Raw genomic sequence first — 18782 nt, 5'->3', positions numbered from 1 at the left:
GAAAAAATACGGGTTTTGTTGGATAAAATGTTCCATTACCCTATCAGTCCTCACCACTCTCTGCTGATAACCACCTGCCAGCGCAAGTTTTTATTTAGTTTTTCAAATTTATGTATAAAAACGCAGGGAAATGTAAAGTGAACTGAGATGGATCAGCCCGCGCTGGGAACATTCTTCGTGCCTGCTCTGACATGTGGGCGCACACGCAGTGTCGGTTGTCAGCTGTCCAGTTGTGCGCTCTCGCTGGGGAGGCTTTTTCTGCTGGGAACTTTCTGTAAGTGAGTCAACACCGCACAGGGAGGACGCCACCCAGCCCTGCCGCTGGATCTTATGCTGGGCTTCTCTCTTCTCCTTCGAGGACGCAGGGCACAAAGACGAATCCGCTTGGGTCGACAGGCTGGGGGTTTCGGTGTTTTCTGCTCCCACGCAGCGCCGGGGATGGTTATTGTCGCTTTGACGCGGCTTTTTCCTCTTTGGAATTAACGCGGCGGAGGAAAAAAAAGGAAAATGAAAGTGACGGTGTGCTTCGGGAGGACCCGGGTGGTCGTTCCGTGTGGAGATGGGAATGTAAAAGTCCAGAGTCTTATCGAACAAGCGGCCATGAGGTACAAAAAGGCGATCGCAAAGGTAAGTCCCCGGCAACACACACCTCAGCCCCGGGGTGATTTCTGTAAACGCTCCGCGGAGCAGCGTGCCGAGTCCACACTGAAGCCTCAACATGGCGCTTTTTTCGGGAAAGAGGGAAAGAGACAGCCGAGAACCCCAGGGGCCCCCGACGCATGGGGTATGGGAGTCCAGGGGTGCGCAAACGAGGGGGGGAGGGGGGCTTTTCATTGTTATCATAGGTGTGTCGCTTGTGTGTATCTGCTTTTTAGTCTCCACCAAAAAGTTGGGACACTGAAAGTGTTCAGGTTTGTGCAGTAGAGGCAGAAAAGTGTGCAAAAGTGCATGGAGTTCAAACCGGATCAGCCAGCAGTGAAGGAGGGTAACTGTCAAATGCATGTGTGCAGCCTGGTGTAAGAACACACACACACACACACACACACACACACACACACACACTCTTGTGGCTTCACTGTAATGTAAGAGTCTAGACAATATAGGATCATCCTTAATCTACTATAATGTCTTCATAATACAACATAAAGAGCAGAGCTTGTTGGCTTTATGAGAGCTCGTCCAACTACATGTTTAAAGAAAAGCCTTCATGTGTTGAATGATGGAACACATGGCCGTGTGAAGCCCCTGTGCCAAACAGGAATGAGCACACTGATTGCTTTTCCCTTTTGTGGGTTTTTGTGGGCCGAGCTTTAAAGCCCATTAAATGACTAATGAATGAATTAGAGTTTGGTACTGTTGCCATGGCTAGCAGTGACAGCACTTTCTCCTCTTTGCCAGTGGGTGCTATTACAATTGGAGTCACGTTAACACTGGAGCAGGATGGAATACCTTGGCAAAACCATGCTGTTTTTTTCCCCTTCTTCCAGTGTTCCTGTTTTCTGTTCTTGGAGAGAAGACATTACAGCCAAGATTTAGCCAGGCTTACAGTGGTGGCATGGATAGAACAATCAGCACAATCCCAGACATGCAGTGCTTCGTTTACAGCCTCTCCGATCACCTTCTTGGTGACAGATAAAACACTTTCAACCTCGCTGCTAGAATTTAGCAGCAGATTCTTCCTGCTGTAGGCAAACGTGGATGATATGGGTCAACATTTACTCACATGAAGATCACTTCCTTCTTAGACACACATCAGCAATCGTACGTACATACCCACACACACATGCGTTCACTCCTCTGTTTACCAGTGCTTGATGGTTTTCCATGGTTCAGCAGAATGGAGGCGACTGCTCCATTGATCCATGCAGCTGTGCTGTAAACGTAGAAGTGTGCATTCCCTGTGGAGATCACTTGGCTTCGGCTCAACAAAAACTACTGTGCCATGCGCCAGAAGACCTTTGGACTACAGGAAGGCATAATGACACATAGAGCAGCTGAAAGCAATGCATGAATGCCCAACCCTTGAACCATAAGTTTGTTTGGCTTGTTTGTTTTTAGTAGCTACCCTTAAGGTTTCTTGGCATGCCGACATTATAATGTCATTTTTATCCGAGTCATAAAATCTTAGTTTATTATGCATAAAATACATTTTTGACAAATTGAGCTTTTTGATAATTTGATTGAGCTTTAACAGGGAGAGCCGAGAACCTGATGTTTCAGACGCCAAATGCCTGCTCTCACGGAAACATATCGACAAAGTTTGGCAGGTGTTTAATCTGATGGCTCATAAAAGGGATCTAAAGCAGGGTAGAGGTTCCTCAGACAACTTCACCTACTTCCAGGACACATGGAGGAGAGGAGGAAGCCTGAAAAGGTCAAAAACCCAGCAACACTTGGGCCTATAAATGACGCCTAGTAACAGTTTGAGGTGTTCACTGTCATAAAATCTTCCATGCTTTCACATACTCAAAGAAGATCCAAAAGTTTTGGCATTCCGGTGTGATTTCTTAATGGTGTGCTATAGATTCATATTCGACTCTTACGCTGGGGTCCACTTGGTTCTGATTGATCAGATGGCGAGCGTGAGGCTCTGCTTGGCTGCAGATTTATTGGTTTACAGCACAGTCTCGTCATGGAGGCTCTACAATGCACCAGTTATGCATGTGCCCTTCAGGCGGACTTGACTTGAAAGAACTCTAACATGAATGACTTCGTGTCCACAGCTGTCTGTGTCTGCAGCAGAGTAGAATCTCAACCACAGGTCACTTTCACTGCTGCGACTTATTCATTTGGTTCTCACCCTTGGAAACAATTATGCACTTTTTGCCATTTAATCTTGTTGTTCACAGTGGATCAGTCAGTTATGGCAGCTGCCATCCGATGAGCCTATATTTTAAAGTTGCTCTGACTCCACTTACCTTCTGCCTGACCGTAATGTCCTTATTTAACTCTTTTATATGTGAACCATTTTCAATTCTAATGGCTTTTTTTGCAAGCAGTGCTTAACTTGCCCTGGTAATGCTGTGCTCTTTTCATCTTTGCTCTTACATTTATGTGTTTGAGGTTCGCCATTAGCTGTATTAAAGTCGCCAAGCTCAGTCAGGCAGTCAGTCAGACAACATCACATGCTGTACTGGCATACCTGATCTTCTCCAGAGACTCTTGAAGGCTTTGTCACAGGCTCAGTGGGACCTGAAAGAGCAGACTCCCACTCAAGCACCATTAACTTTAGAGTCAGTCTGGTCTACATTATGCACAGCCTTGAAGGGTTCATGCTAAATGGTATTTTGGGCTTCTTCTTCCGCTTTTCTCTTTTCAAGCTGTTATTTTTAGTACTAGTAATATTGGTGTATTCACCAAATTTTTAGTCAGCTAAGCAGGAGCAATATGAGGGTTTTATTTTGCGGCCTATCCAGTGGAACACAAAACCCTGCATGGATGTGACGGAGAGGTCTGGCGCTCAATGCTTCCCCTTGTACTCTGGTTTCACCCGTATCTGCTGCAGCATCGTACATTTAAATAAATGACTACTGGATCCACAGGTTGTGGCTCTAAATCTTTGAAGAACTGAATTATTTAATCCTACTTGTCTGTAATGCCTGCCCTAAATGTGTTGTAGAGCCTCATAAGCTCATAATGACTCTTTATTTTTCCCCAAATTACGCAAATGCAGACTTGAGGCATGTTGCAGCATAGCCAAATTGTTTAAATACACCAAAGAAGAAGATGAAGAAGAAGAAGTAGGAATGTCCTTACAGGCAAAACAACATTGCAGATTTTCATATTATGCTTTTAGCTTTAATATACATTATATCTGCAGCATAAGATGGTATCATCATATAATAACACTGTGTATTAATCTACTGTAGAAACCCTGGAACTCATACTTGCACTCAAATCAGTGATCTTGCATTGTTCAGAGAATTGTTGTGAGCTGCTGACTGTCTTGATTACCATGTGGATGCAAAATAACAGTCCTTCCCATGCCGTGATAGGGAAGAAATATTCAGGTTCTCGTGCTGACTCTGTTCTCCCCATGCTTTGAGCTGCTCTAAAATACAGGCTTTGTGAGAACAACACTAGAATTTGGCAAGGTTAAATCATCTGTTTTCAACAAAGTTCTGAAAGCTCAGCCAGAAGAAAACGGTGGTGAAAGGTCACACATTCTGCTTGACATTTTGCTTACACAGGCTTTTACGTGAGCAGCTGTCATAGGGGGAGAGGCGGGCACGCCCTAGACAGGTCGGCAGTCTATCGCAAGGCTCCTGGCTTTATAGTTGACAGTGAGAGCAGTCATCGTAGTTGTAAGAAGACACATTTGTTTATCAGAGTCTGTCAAGCAAATGTTAAAGCTACATCTTGTTTGCTACATCAGATTCACCTGGCTCTTCTGGGAATTGTTTGCTGTTAGTAAAAGTTCTGCATAGCTTTATAATCCTCATCTGCTCTCAGGTAAGGGGCTAATATTACCCTGCGCTGGGGCAGCTGTGCAGGAAGAAGCCACAGCGGGAAAGTGGGAAGTGTCTTTGAAAGGGTTGTCAGTGCCTGTTAGCTCACTTCATTCAGTGATTACGTAATAGAGAGAAGCTGCAGTCTGTGAATAGGATTATGGAAGTTAGTTGAAACTTGCTGGGGGGGGGGGCTTCATCTCGTGAGTTGAGTGGAGAAGGCCGGCCAGGATGATGGGATGCAATGTGATGGCTTGTAACTGAGTACAAGAAGTTCTATGGTTCAACTGTGGTCAGGAGGCAGCGCTTGAATTCTACCACAGCAGGGAACAGAGTAGCACACTAAAAAAAGTGTGGCCTCACTAACCTTTCATCCTCTTTTTTTTGTTTTCTCTTCTGGCTTTTCTTGAGTTTCCTTTTTGTTTTTCATCTTTTCTTAGATCCCAGTTTCTCTTTTGTCTCTTTTTCTCTCTCAAGCTGGTCAACACAGTGTCATTTTCCAGCTGACTGAGGACTGTCCCTGCTTCCATACTCAGTCTTGACAGCCACTATTAGCTGCTAGTCTTTGAGTAAAACAGTCACAATCCAAATGTTGGTTTGCTCAGTTGTCCAGAAAGTGCAGGAAGGGCGATCGTGGCTCAAGAGTTGGCAGTTCGCCTTGTAATCAGAAGGTTGCCGGTTCAAGCCCCGACTCGGACAGTCTCGGTCGTTGTGTCCTTGGGCAAGACATTTCCCCTACCGCCTACTGGTGATGGTCAGAGGAGCCGATGGTGCAATATGGCAAAGGGCAAAATCCCATGTAAAATTAGGGCAACAAACTGTATTGTCATTACTGAAAATATTTTTATGAGAAAGTTATTTTCTGGTATTGTTTTGGCGCCCCAGCTGCTGGAATATTACTGTTTTTTTTAGGATTGTTTTTTTTTTTTTTACAGTGTAACACAGCCAACATAGCACAACACAAACGTTCCCTGTGCCATGCAAAGACCAGCACTGTATTCTACACATTTATGCAGCTTTGGATATGGTTAGATTTTAAGCAGAATTTGAGACTAGTGATTCAATGACTGTCTGGCAAGTTTCCCTGCTTGTGTGGACGGCATCAAGGACAATGACACCACACTCTGGGACGTTTTATCTAACCCAAACAATGCCTCTGTTCAGGGTCAAGATAAGCAGACATTAGGGCTTTCCTGCTGAGGAGAACGCCTCTCAGGTGTACACACAGGTGCTGATATGTTATGCACATGGTAAGGGGGTGGAGTGCATGCATGCAAAGCCAACAGAGAGCAAAACATTTGTAACCGGGAAAGCTGAATTTAAAGCCATTAGCTTATGTGTTTCAGACAAAGCTGAGTGGAATTCCTGGCAATAACTGCGTAACGCAGCAATGAAAGCGGGCTATGTTTTCAAGCCACGCCAAGCCATTGGATGACTTCTTTTCCAGCTTCATATATCCTGTGTTAGCTCATTCAATGTGAAGGTCAGCTTCTGTTGTAGTTTTACAGGTTTTTTTGCTATGTTTTGCTATGTTTATTCGTTGTCCTTGGAGCTAAACAACATGAATTCTTTTTGGTTTATTGGGAGTTTTTCTCACCTCTGTTCAGATTTACATCAGTGTGACTGAGCCAAAATATTAAACACCAACTAGCTTTCCTTCCCGTAGCCGGAGCTAAAAATAAAATTGCCCAACAGGAGGAAAATGACATGCACAGTGGCCCGAGTGTTGTTTCTGGGCTGCCACGAGGAGTCAGCTTAACCAGAAAAAAACAAATAAGTTGACACCGCGGCCAGAATCCAGGCATCGGAGTTGAACCAGTCGCTGCCGTGTGAGCAGCACAGATGCACATATGGGCCTATGTACCACTCTCAGCTAGGCAGCCAATGAATTCATCTTTATCTCTACTGATAACATTAATGCAAACTGGCAAGAAAAATGGATGATCAAAAGGAAAAGGAAAAAAGAGCAAAGAGAAGAAAAACGAGAAGACTCTTGCCCACAGGGTCAGACATCAGTGAAAAACACGCTAAATCGCACACTTTCCTCTTTTTGTTTTGTGTGTCACTCCTGCAGAGGCTTGTCTAAATCAATACCTTTTTTGCACAGTGAAAGTATTAATATGAGATCTCAAACAGAGATATAATCTGATACAAAAACAAAGATTAACCCAGTTTATTCTGTTAATTGAAAAGCTGGCTTCAGCTCCATCATGAAGGTGACACACTGTGCACATTAAAAACAACTGACCGGTAACTGATGGTTTAGTGAGCTTAATAAAATCATGCATGTGACTGTGAAATTGTGCATATTGGGCACTTTCATTTTAATAAAAATGTTCTGTTTTTGTTTAAGTAGGATTTGAATATAACATTTGTACATGTTACTTGAGTTATTTAACACTGTCTTGTACGGTGGCCTGAGTATTCAAATGCACTGCATCTTAAAAAATTGCTAGCAAACAGAAGAATGCTTTAAAAGCACAGAAAAAACAATTGAAGTTGAATATAACACAATGGGACTACAACCCCCCCCCCCCCCCAACACATCTGAAGAAGGAACCCAAACCCAGAAAGCATCTAAATGTTGATCTAAATACTTGGCTGTAGGTCAGCAGGTGGGGCAGGTCGTCTGGAAGGTTGGTGGTGCGATCCCTGGTTGCTCCCATGATTGTCACATAGAACGTTTTTAGGTGAAAAACAAAATGCTTGTCTGAGTGAGTGAATGAGGCATGTTGTATAAAGTCCTTTAAGTGCTCAAGTAGAGTAGAGAAGCGCTATAGAAGAACAACCAACAACTTACACAATATGAAATCAATTCTTACTCTCGCACGGTGCCACTGTTCCATCCGGTAGAGCAGACGGCGTGTGCACAATAGCCTAAAACTTGAGCCCAGTCTGCTCTCACTGTTAGGTACGGCCCTGCTAGCTTATGATGGTGGGGAGTTACTGTTTGTTATCTTAGCCTGCTAGTTTAGATAATCCAGTTAAACATTAGCCTGAACTGTTAGAAGCAGGAAACTAGAACCATCCCACTGCATGACTCAAAAGAAAACCCTGGACCCTTCGACCCCTACAGTGAGGACATCTGGTGGTTCTGGACCTCTGAGGTTTTCATATATTTCTGTGTCTATTCAAAGAGAACCTGTGCTACAACATATTTAGCTGTCCTGGCACAGATTATGTGGTCAACTGACAGAATAGTGTAAGTCGGTGATGTTTAACAGCTGCTCTAAGTAATGGATTAAAAACTCACATTTTGTCATGGGTGTTGTTTTATCTATCTCACTAGGGGTCTTGCACACATTAAAGAGGATGCATCTTAAAACTCTGACCCCGACGTGATTTGAACACGCAACCTTCTGATCTGGAGTCAGACGCGCTACCGTTGCGCCACGAGGTCCTGAATGCACTCTGACCAACCAACATTCATGATCCTGCTCTCTCGGTCTCTCTCCCTCTCTCTGCCCTTCCATAAATGGAGCATTTTATCCAGTACTTAATGATGCCCTGACAATAGCTTACGCGTGATTAGATGCCATAATTTGATCTTTGCGATCTTTAATCAGTCGTTCTATTGCATCACATGTTTTCTGTCTCGCTCCTGCGTGTCCTGCCGCTCCTCTCTTCGTCTAGTTCCATATTCACCTGACACACTTCCATTTGTTATCGCAGATTAGTCACCAGAAGATAATAGGGCTGCTCTTTGAAAGCTTACCATTAAGCTCCTTTCATGTTGTAATTCTGCTGATCTAACTGGTAGCTAAACGGCGATGTTGGGGAGTCAAAGGAATGAGCTTCGTGGCAGACGGCTGAAACACAGTAGAACATGTGGAATTAGTAGCGGTCTTTTGTTAACCAGAACCCTCCTGTAGCTTGTGGTTTTAGCAAAGCCATCCTCTGACGTCCTCTTTCATTAACCAAGTTATTTCCTTTACCCTTTACTTCATGTTTTTTTTCTTTGTCTTCTCTTTTCTTTTTTTTTTGTTCAGTACGTGAAAATATTCTGTCTTTTACTCTGTTTTGTCAGGCAAGTCAATGCAGGAATGTTGGTAGAGTTCAACAAAATCAAATCAAGCTTTTCCAGAAACGTCAAAACACCATCACGCAGTTCTGATGTCGTGCAGGGACCCGGTATATAACAGAAAAGATTAACACATCATTCAGCTGCCGTTCTGGTCGGAGGATGGACTGCTTAACCTCTGTTTGGGCTATTTTTAAATGGAAAACTTGAGCAAGGTGACAAGCTGTTGAATTAAATGTATTTTAGGCAGAAAGGCCAGATATTATGTTTGCCAGTCCTGCTCAGATGGAAAAATCCTTTCAGCTTTCACAGAGTAGTCTTAAAGGCTGCTTTGACAGCTTCCCATTGTTTACTCTTTGCACGTCTTGACACGGAGGTTCCTTCTTTCCCCCCTTCTAAAACACACGCATGACGTTTCCATATAGGCTGCCGTGCCTCCGCTTCAGAGTCAAGAGATGCTCCTAAATCAAGCTCTCGCAGCTTTTAAAGATTCCACTTATAGTTATACAATCATTTCTTAGAGGCAGAGCTGCTCTGAAGGCAGAAATAATCTCTTTGGTTCACTTAAACTTCAGTGGGAGCAGCCAAGGAAACAGCTCTGTAGACGGGCACAATGGAACAGTTTGAAAAATGTGAATATAAAACGGATTTTGGAGGTCAGTTTGGGTAAAGACGTCTGCTTAGAGGAAAGAAGAAACAAACGGAGCAACCAGGCTGTTAAAATGTTTCCAGTCGACTCTAGTTTCAGATGTTCAGGGCAGTGATTGGTTGTTGATGTGATTTACTTGACTGAATGAGTGGCTCACCCTGCCCTGGCTGGTGGGATGAACCGAACGTAAAGCTGACCGCAGGGTCAAGTAAGTCAAGTGGTCTCAATTAGCAGCTCATTAACAGCTTTGGTGCGGAGAACCATGCTTATCCATAAAAACATTAAAAGCGTACTTTTAAGGGCAGAAAGTAAATCTGTGGATTTATTACATTCACAGTTTTGGGATTTTGGTATTTCCTTTTGTTTTGGGTACAGTAGCCATCTGAAGAATGTCTATCTTGTTTTTCTAATCAAACGTCTCCGTGAGATGACAATTCCTGCCTCAAGCTGGATTCAGCTAAGAGCAAGTTGTTGCAAAGGCCAAATATGCAGTTTGTGGTGTTTCGACATGCAGACCATGCCCGCCCTTCTTGGGTGTGATCCACTGTTTTGTCAACAACTTATGGCCATGATTGCAGTTACAGAGCTGTGTTGGAGCACACAGTCGAGAAATTAACCTCTGAAAGTGTGACAGCTGATAAATGTTTTGAGAAGTTAGATTTTTTACAAACGTACAACCTGAAAAACACCATATTCTTATTATAATGTAACATGTAGTGTGTAGAGCTATGAAATTGAGGGATTTATTACTTTTTTCTGGCTTTACTCTCAATCCTTAAAAAAAAAAGTCATTCAAGTTTAGAAGCCTTATTAAATTTAAAACCTGACTCATATTTAAATTGCACAAGAATACTCTGGTGAAGCACATTTTAAAAAGCACTTATACTGATTTATCATTGAATTATCATAGTATAACATGCTAGCAATTGTAATATGCTAGCAAACAATGTTTATTTTGTTTGTAGAAGATGAGCAAGAACATGAATGTCCCACTACACATGGCAATTTTAAGGATTTTATTAACATTTTTGCTTGCTAATTTACCTTTGGAATGAACTAATACTTGAATTTATAGAACGTTTCTGTTCTTACTGTCAAGTCAGTTTTCTGCAAGCTGTATGTAACCCTACGTTCAGTAGAGTGCTGTTTTCTAGATACAAAACTTTGTCTACTGGAGATCGCCAAATTAGAGTCACTAGTTAACCTAACATCCATGTCTTTGGACTGGAGGAGGAAGCCATGCTACCAGCCAGGCGGTACAAAAAACATGGACCTAGCTACTGTGGTGTCATCCAAATCCTGCTTTGAAGCTTCAAAATTGATTATTTCACCATCATTAGCTTGGTTTCACAAAACCAGATGAGGCCGGTCTGACTTGGAAACTACTTGCCCATTGGCTTCTGACTTATAATAATAATAATAATGGATACTTTATTGATCCCAATGGGGAAATTACTTGTTTTTCTCTGCATTTGACCCATTCACTCAGTGGGCAGCCCACTAAGCAGGCGCCCGGGGAGCAGTGTGTAGGGACGGTACCTTGCTCAGGGGTACCTCAGGGTAGCCGTTAAGTGGATTCGAACCGCCGACCTTCCGATCATGGGGTGACCACTTTACCTACTGAGCTATCCCTGCCCCCCTAGACTTGTTATTAAGTTAGTGAATCTGCATTCCACAGATAATCTTGCATGTTGAAATATAGTGTGACCAGTATTTACCAAAGAGACTTAATTATTTATTCATTATGGCCTGAAATAAGCTACTGAGGCCACAAACTAATCAGGAAGGCCTTTACAGAGGTCAAGTCCAGAAACCCATTTTCCTGTAGACTTCTACAGGACTGGAAGAGTTCATGCAATCACAGCTACAGCCACATGGAGACCTTCAGGTAAAACACAGGCTTAATTCATTTCCACATCGGCTTTATTTTTCTAACCTGGAAGCTACATCCTTGTGTTTTACTGTCTATAGAAGCAATGCAGGCACATGGACAATATGCAGACTCAACACATATAAACAAAAACACTGTTCAAACGAACATGTTGCTCGTCCCTCATTCACAAAGGTTACCTGATAATATCTCTTTTCAAGTTGCCTTCATATCGTTTGTCTCTGAGTTTTTAACGACAGGTGTTTCCTTGTTTGACATAAGTGGTTATTATGTACAATCTTTCCCTTCCTCGAGGGAAAGGACCAAAGGCAAGGGGGTCTTTCAATATTATCAGCATTTTTTTTTAAATTATTAGCTGTTTGCCAATCTCTTTATATTGGCTAATGTCGATAAATGAAAGTTAAGGAAATAAAGAATAGATGGGAGAAACACTCTTTAACATGTTACGAAAGTTAATGTCCAAACAGCTTGGTATACAAAAAGTTTCCCTTTCAAAAACAAATATAAAGTGTAAAGTGGGCAGCCTGAGTGATACTGTACATACTTGCCACATTTTTGGTTATACAAGGAGACACTCTTGAAAAGTCGGCTGTTCAATCTTTTTTTTCCCCACTAGCCAAAATTTCCCATTTAAAAACACAGATGAACCTTTCTAACCAAGTTAGCTAATAGCCATGTTAGCTGTTCACTTCAATGCCCTCGGTTGGTTGTAGTTTTACAACTTCTAAAACCAAAAACAAATGGGTACTGTCATGTTGACTGCATATATGTTCTGACCTTGAAACTATGGCCTTGTTTTTATAGAACCTATAGAACCAATGCAGGCGCATGGAGAACATGCGCCATGCGAACAAAAAAATCCATCTCAGGTTCCAAGCAAACAATCCATCAACATAATTTGTTCTTTATTAACTGTTTGTTACTCTGGATATACAAAGTGGTAGTTTTTCAATAGAAAGATCTTGAAAAATGTACAAATCATGAAGAGTACCAGGTGGGTTCCCTATGTAAACATGTTCGTATTTAATAACACGAAGCCCTGGGGATGATTGCAGAGTTTAAGACTCTCTGGCAGAATGACAGCCTTTATACACACTTTGTGTGAAAACACAGAATCAAAACTTAATTGCTAATTGATTTATATAGTTTCAATTTTTTTTAAAGCTTACACTGACTTGACTCAGCTGTGTTAGATTTTGAAAGTGATTCATATACAGCATCAAAGTTATCATGTGGCTTTGTCTGTCATTGGCTTTTAATCCCACTAAGGCACTCTGGGTCTTTCAACCCTCAAGCACTCCACAAAGTCTTCTCTTTTAGTGGATAACACAAATAAACATGGTCATGTAACGTTAGCAGCTGCACTAAGCTTTAATCAATACCGGGAGCACTCAGAGTTTTGATGATTGAGTGTTGGCTCAATGCAAACATTAAATACCTTTAGTTGGTACTTATAATGGATCTATTCCTGGTTTATAGGTTTTAAAACTTTTAGCATATTCTTAACAACTGAATCCGTCTGTGTTGCTGAAACTGAAGAGAAATCCTCACGGTTTGTGCTCCTATACCGTACTATTGCATGATCTGAGAGTGAAATAATACAATCCAATAGTACATCCTTGTATTTTAACTGGCTGGGCCTTGGTAACGCAGTGACTGTGTGGTATTATTTGGTCTTAATGCTACATTTATGTTGTACTATTCTACAAATTAGCATAATGACTGAAGCAACATCATTTATATAACTGGGTTGGGTTTGGGACTTTTAAGTATTCATCATTCATCCAGTATTCAGCATCCAAAGCTTAACTTTTCATGCTATTGACATCATCGGCCCCTAACCTGATTACTGTAGTGATACCTAAAAAGCTCTTTCAAACTACACCTTTACTAATCAACCATAACCAGAATGTGAACTTGAACTCTTTCCCAGTGATCTGGAATTAAATTCATTTGCTCAGTGTTATTACTTTTTTGGTGTCCAACGGTGCAGACACTTCCATTTCTTTTGCCAAATAAGTGAATAATCTTTTCTTCATTCAATATCAATCTTTATTTTCCATTAAACTGGATCATTCCAAAACACTTGCAAATGATTGCATATAATGGTGATGGCAATAGGATAAGGAATTACACAACACATATCATTCACCTGTGAATGCCTATGTGAAATTTTGTTTTGCACTACTCCTCATATAAATTCTGGGAGAAATACATCACGTGTCACTGCTTATACATTAAAACGACTGGCTTTTTATCTGTTTGTGTCAATTTTTCCAAGCTTCTACCCTCCAAGATTCCCTCTCAAACATCCAGGCAGAGCTGTGAAATGAAATCGGCATGCTCAGGGCTACGGGAGAAAAATAAATCCTAGATGTTAGAAGGGATTAGATGCTGGCGGGACTGTGAAATATTGCATGCATTTGCAGTGACTTATTTTGAATCAAGAATTGCCTCATGAAATGGGCGATAGGAAAAGTTGGCTGCTCTGCTAAAGTGGGTTTCTCTCTTTGTGAAGTTAATGAATGCAACGGAAAAAGGTTTTGGCAGGTTGGTGTGCTGGTGCTTAGAGTCTTATAATAAAATCAGCACTTCTCTTGTTGGGAATTCACTCTTGTCTGTTATGCAGGGATTCAAGAGGTTCTGTTGGGGAAATATAGTAGTTGGGAGTTTAGAGTGGCTTAACTCTGATGAAGACTTCAAAATAAATTATGACTCTGAACAGAGTCCCAAAAAGAAGCCTCTCTGGTGTGTTCCCATTCTGGAACATCTAAAGTGTATATACGAGGAATGTTGAGTGAATCCTCTGCTGACCATCTGCTTCTAATAAGCTGTTTTATTACAATACCACAGAGCACGTATGACCTTGTATGCCATACAGTGTGTGACCTTGTGCCTTCAATATTCGTCTCCTTTGGAGAAGGTGAACTTGCCCTTAATTGTGCGGCTGCGCCCCAAGGCGACCAAGTTCTTCATGAGAAAAACGATTCAGAGATGAGTCAGTTTTTTTATCACGTTGAATACGATGTGTTGGTTTTAATTGATAGAGAGAAGCAATAACTTGGTTGCTGGTTGTCAGACATCAAATGAAAGCCAGATTATAGTTTTATATAGGCACTATGTTTTGCTGGCACAAACAAAGACTGCAGCATGCTTTGACAGATCATAGATACAAGAGATTTTGAGTGGTTTGATTGATGTTGTTGGCTGTTACTTTTATACTCATCTATTTCGGCAGGATTGAAGCCAGAGGGGCTACAAAAACGAATACCTCTGGGTTTTCTTTTATCCCCGAGGTAAATTCCTGCATGCAATCCAATTAACTGGATTCCTTTTATCATATTAAAAAAAATTATAATTGCTGGTAGTGCTTTCACGCTCCGTGTACTGTAAATAGTCAGACAGAAACAAAGGTGTAGTTTACAAGATCATCCCAAAGCAAAAAGCTGCACTGTCATGAGTAGCCTGGTTATGGTTATGCACATTTTCAGCTCAGACACTGTGCTTCTGCAGATGAGTTGTAAATTCAGCTCGTCTGCTTTTGATGGCTGGCATGGGGTCTTTGCTCGGAGAACGTTGCTGATGAATATGTAAAGTTGCGGATTTATCTGTGCGGAGTAATTTCCTGCCCAGACATTTTTTCTGGTTACAGAACATGTTGTGGGATGATTAGTCTTGGACCATGAAATGGGGTCATTCGGTACAGGCTGAGGAAGTGCGGCTGAAAGACATGGGAACTATTTAAGAGTGAAGTCAGGGTCAGTCTTACTGTTTTCATGTGTTTGTCTTGACCTTTCGTTTGCTCACTGAACAGTGACCGATTTTCCCAGTGAAGGATGTTTCTGTAGGACGCTGACTCATCTCAACAATGAGTAGGAAAGACACTAAAGATCCTGATTGTGTTGTCGTACACTGATAACAGATGAGTTTCGGCTTGTCAGGCTAGGAGCATGCTAAGTTCCCACTGACAGGCCAACGGACTCACACCCTGTGATTAGGGATCAGTAATCATCTGAGGGAAGGAGACGGCCTACAAATAGCATCCGCTGTCTGCAAACAGATCCTCACATTCTCCAAAACGCTACAGTTTAAGAGGAATCGAGTGGGAGGACGGCTACTGCAGAGAGTTGTAGGAGTGCTGCTTCTGAATTCTAAAAACGTCTATGAGGTCAATAAGGTTTTGAATTTGTCTCTATTAAAATGGTGATGTAGTTGTGCTGTGGTAACATTTTTTCACTTTAATCAACATTCATGACTTAAATATGCAATCAAAAACTGTCAAGTATGCTTTTAGTTTCCATTTATTGATTTCTTTCGTCTCTTTCCTGGAGATCTCGTTGGCGTTTTCCCCTCCTCGTTGCTATTAAAGGCAGCGACTGTACACAACCCCAGGAGGAGGCTGAGTGGCAGTAGGTGTTGGGTATCTTAGATCACGTTACACCTGAGAGTTTGCTAAGTGGTGTATAACTGACAGAACAAGGCCTCTGGCTTGTTTGTGTTTCTAACACATTTGTGTGCTACTGAATTTGAATGCTGTTTTATAGTAAGGCTATAACCTCAGTGAAACTTTCTTACAAATTAATGTTTGTTTTTACTCCGGCATGTGTTGATGACATCCTAGAGAGAGTCGAGTGTGCGTATGTGTGTTGTTGTGTATATATTGTGAGGTTTAAGTGAATGATCTGGTTTAGCCAGTTTCTCACTGTCAACCAAACAGATTTCCCAGCAACCCACCGCTTTGTAAATGAGGATCTCTCATCTGCAGTTTTCCCAAGAAAAATTCCAACCTGCATATTCTGGTTGATACTTGTCTATTTTTTGTTTTTTGGGTGGTTTTGTTTTTGTTTGGCTAAAACTAAGAAAAATCTATGTGAGCTAAAAAGCTTTGCCTATATGTTGATGTTTATAACAGTGATGGACTTTTTTATACTACATCAGTCCTGTGCTATTGCTAGCTTATTTTAAGATTTTAAATTTGAAGTCCTTATCAGAAATCACTCAGAGAGAAAAGGGAAGATGTGGAATCAATAAAAAAATACTTTGCTGTACCTGGATCTCACCATGTGGAACAGTGTTATCTGCGCTGATTGTTCCATCTTTTTAGCCCTGCGCCCTTCACCTTTACTGCCACCAATCAGAGATGCACATGTGCTCTAAAGTCAGGCCAGAACAATGCAATTTCACCCCCACCAGTGGCTCTTCTCTAACACCAAGCCTTCAACTGTGGTGGTCCTAAGCAAGATTGATGGCGTTGTCCTCCATCACTCTGGACATTAATGAGCGCAGCTTCAGTGAAAGCACTGGGTGGAGGAGGAGGAGGAGCAAAGGAGTTGCAGTCAATCACAGACAGAGATGCAGCGCCACTTGCATCACCTTTCACATCGCAGACTGTGCCAACTATGATGTGGTTCAAAGTTGGCTGGTTGGCTGGTATGGCTGGCGTCCATCCTTACACTTGTGCTGCTTTTGCTTTCGGTTGGACTGAAGTCAGCTTGTGTTATGACATGGCATCAGAGAGACAATACGACGGAACGAGAAAAATATGAACTGACAGTTGAATAAAATGAAGGGAAACTAGCTACAGGAAAAAAAAATCATGGCCTATTTGGAAAAATTGGTGATCTTCGCGTGTGAAGTTTTGAGTTGGTTTGGGGTCATCTTTAGCTAAATGACACCCCGTTGTCATGGAAACACCAAGAGAATGAGATGTGTTTTGAGGTTAATTTGAGGTACAGTCTTGTTTCAAGCATCGGCAAGTCTTCGGATTACCTCGAGTTGATGGGCGCACTGCATTTGTGTCTACGCGTGTGAACATTTCTACATTCCCCAATGTAATTGTGTCCTCAAGTCTTTCATCGATAAACACGTAGCTCATTAGATTTAACCTTGAAGGCAAAGCCCGGAGTGCTTTCTCTCAGCATCTCCTTTGTTCCCTCTCAACTGCTTCTCCTCCCTTTCCATCCTCTTGTCTTCTTTCCTTACCACCACCACCTTTCTCTTTTCCTTTGTCCTCCTTTTACACTCTTCCTATTCCCTTTCCTTGTGTGTGCTGCCTTCTCCACGCTTTGCCTTTTTGTAGCCTCTGCTTTTTGTTTTGTTCTTGTTTGGGTTTTTTCTCTCTCTCATTTCTTTCTCATGTCTTTCATTTTTGTCGCGGTTCACGGTCAAAAAGTTTGTCTTTCAAGAGGTGGCTACTTGCACAACATCCAAGTAATCATGATGAATTACACGATGCAGTTAACGCTCCAATTCATGCTCATTATCTGATTTTAAGTTGAGAACACATCAGACATTTGAAGAGATAAAAGCAAAACAGATAATGGTGGATCGTGCTGAGACATGATAATAAAGTGGTGCAAGAACAGGGTTTGAAGAGTGCATATTTAGTCTATTAGAAGACTGAAGAAATTAGACGAGAGAGACAGACTAGGTAGTAAAAAGGAAGGAGGAGCAGTGGCGTGATAGTTGAGACATGACACACTCTCTATTGTCCAGAGCTTCATTTCTTTCTGCTTATTTATTATTTATATAATGTACTTATTATTGTCCAGCTTCTGCTCCTGTGGCACCACGATCGAACCCATGCGAGCGAGCCATTTCTGCACTGTACTGATTCCCATGCTCCCTCGTTATGCTTTGCTCTCCACAGGCACTTCATTGGTTGTGGTTGCGTGTCCTAAAAGTTAAGCATAATGTAGTTACGCTTATGTCTGGAAGATGTCTGTTGCCAGGAGAATGGTAACATGGGAAAATCAGAAAATTATAAGGTAGAGAAAAAAGGGTGGCACATTATGTTTTTAAGGTTAGGGATTTCCCTCTATTACTTCTTCTTCTTCTTCCTTTTTAAACACTTTGTTACACAGAGTTTGGGCAGAGGAAAGATTTATATCATTTCTTTGTGTTGACAGCTATTGGCTTTTGAGTAGGAAGCCAGGACCTTTGCTGACAACATATGCATGCATACTTGCTCCTACACAAAAATGTGTTTTGTGGATGTTGGACGTTTGTTGGATGTCGTGAATCTGAAGGGCAGCCTTCAGACTGCATTCTAGTGCTGAGGTACAATTACCCTGACTGCTAACAAAACAGGAAACTTAACTTAGTATTGACAACACAATAACTAGTTTTACACAACAGCACTAGGGGAGTGCTGATAGACACAACAGCACTAGGGGAGTGCTGATAGTTTCTGTGAGCCAAGTGTCTCCGTGAGCCTTTGGCTTTAAATGCTGCTCACGCTGCCAAGCTTTGAAGACAGTGAACAGAAAAACGGTTGAGCAGCCATGTTTGTTTCCTCTTAGCCTTGTTACATCAAAATACAGAAGTGGACTGCGTTCATCCGGTGTCACATGTTCACACGCCGAAAGAAAGTGAAACCGGATCGGATTTGGTATTCGTGACATGTTGGCTGTGTTGCAGATTTGTCAGGATTAGAACTTAATCGCCTCCACCAAGCAGGTTATGTTTTTGGTAGCGTCTGGGTGCGTGTAATACAGTCTGTCAACACAAACAGCTCAAAAGGTTGAGATGAATTCTGATAAAAGTTGTCGAGTGGGATCATGTTAACAATTAAAATTCGTCTTAGGCCCACCAAGGTCTTCAAGGTCAACTTATTGGTTTATTGGTTAAAAACTGACAAAAAGCCTTAGAAACTATGATGCTGTGCTGTGTATTGTCAACATATAGAAAGTACAGTATAAAGATTTAAAGTTTGTCACATTTGACCTCTGACCTCTCCTTCAGGGTCTATAGATAATAATGCTATATAGAGCT

At 41.8% G+C, this 18782-nt stretch overlaps 1 protein-coding gene and 1 non-coding gene across 3 annotated transcripts in view; one reads left to right on the top strand and one right to left on the bottom strand.

Moving 5' to 3' along the window:
• Positions 1 to 203: 203 nt before the first annotated feature.
• Positions 204 to 18782, top strand: part of LOC146566719 (partitioning defective 3 homolog) — a 357883-nt gene continuing 339304 nt past the window's right edge. For both annotated transcript variants that reach the window (XM_085286313.1, XM_085286312.1), the window contains exon 1: positions 204 to 627. In XM_085286313.1, the coding sequence (XP_085142439.1) occupies positions 508 to 627 (120 nt within the window). In that variant the 5' untranslated portion in view covers positions 204 to 507. The remainder of the gene's footprint in view (positions 628 to 18782) is intronic.
• trnaw-cca (transfer RNA tryptophan (anticodon CCA)) lies at positions 7777 to 7848 on the bottom strand. The gene has a single exon. It is a non-coding gene; the product is annotated as a tRNA-Trp (tRNA).

Source organism: Mchenga conophoros, linkage group LG9 (genome assembly GCF_057382185.1).
Source record: "Mchenga conophoros isolate Kocher_MC1m ecotype Shallow Benthic linkage group LG9, M_conophoros_male_GT1.1, whole genome shotgun sequence".
Lineage (NCBI taxonomy): Eukaryota > Metazoa > Chordata > Actinopteri > Cichliformes > Cichlidae > Mchenga > Mchenga conophoros.
Note: the sequence above shows the minus strand (reverse complement) of the source record. Positions and strands in the feature narration are given on the sequence as shown.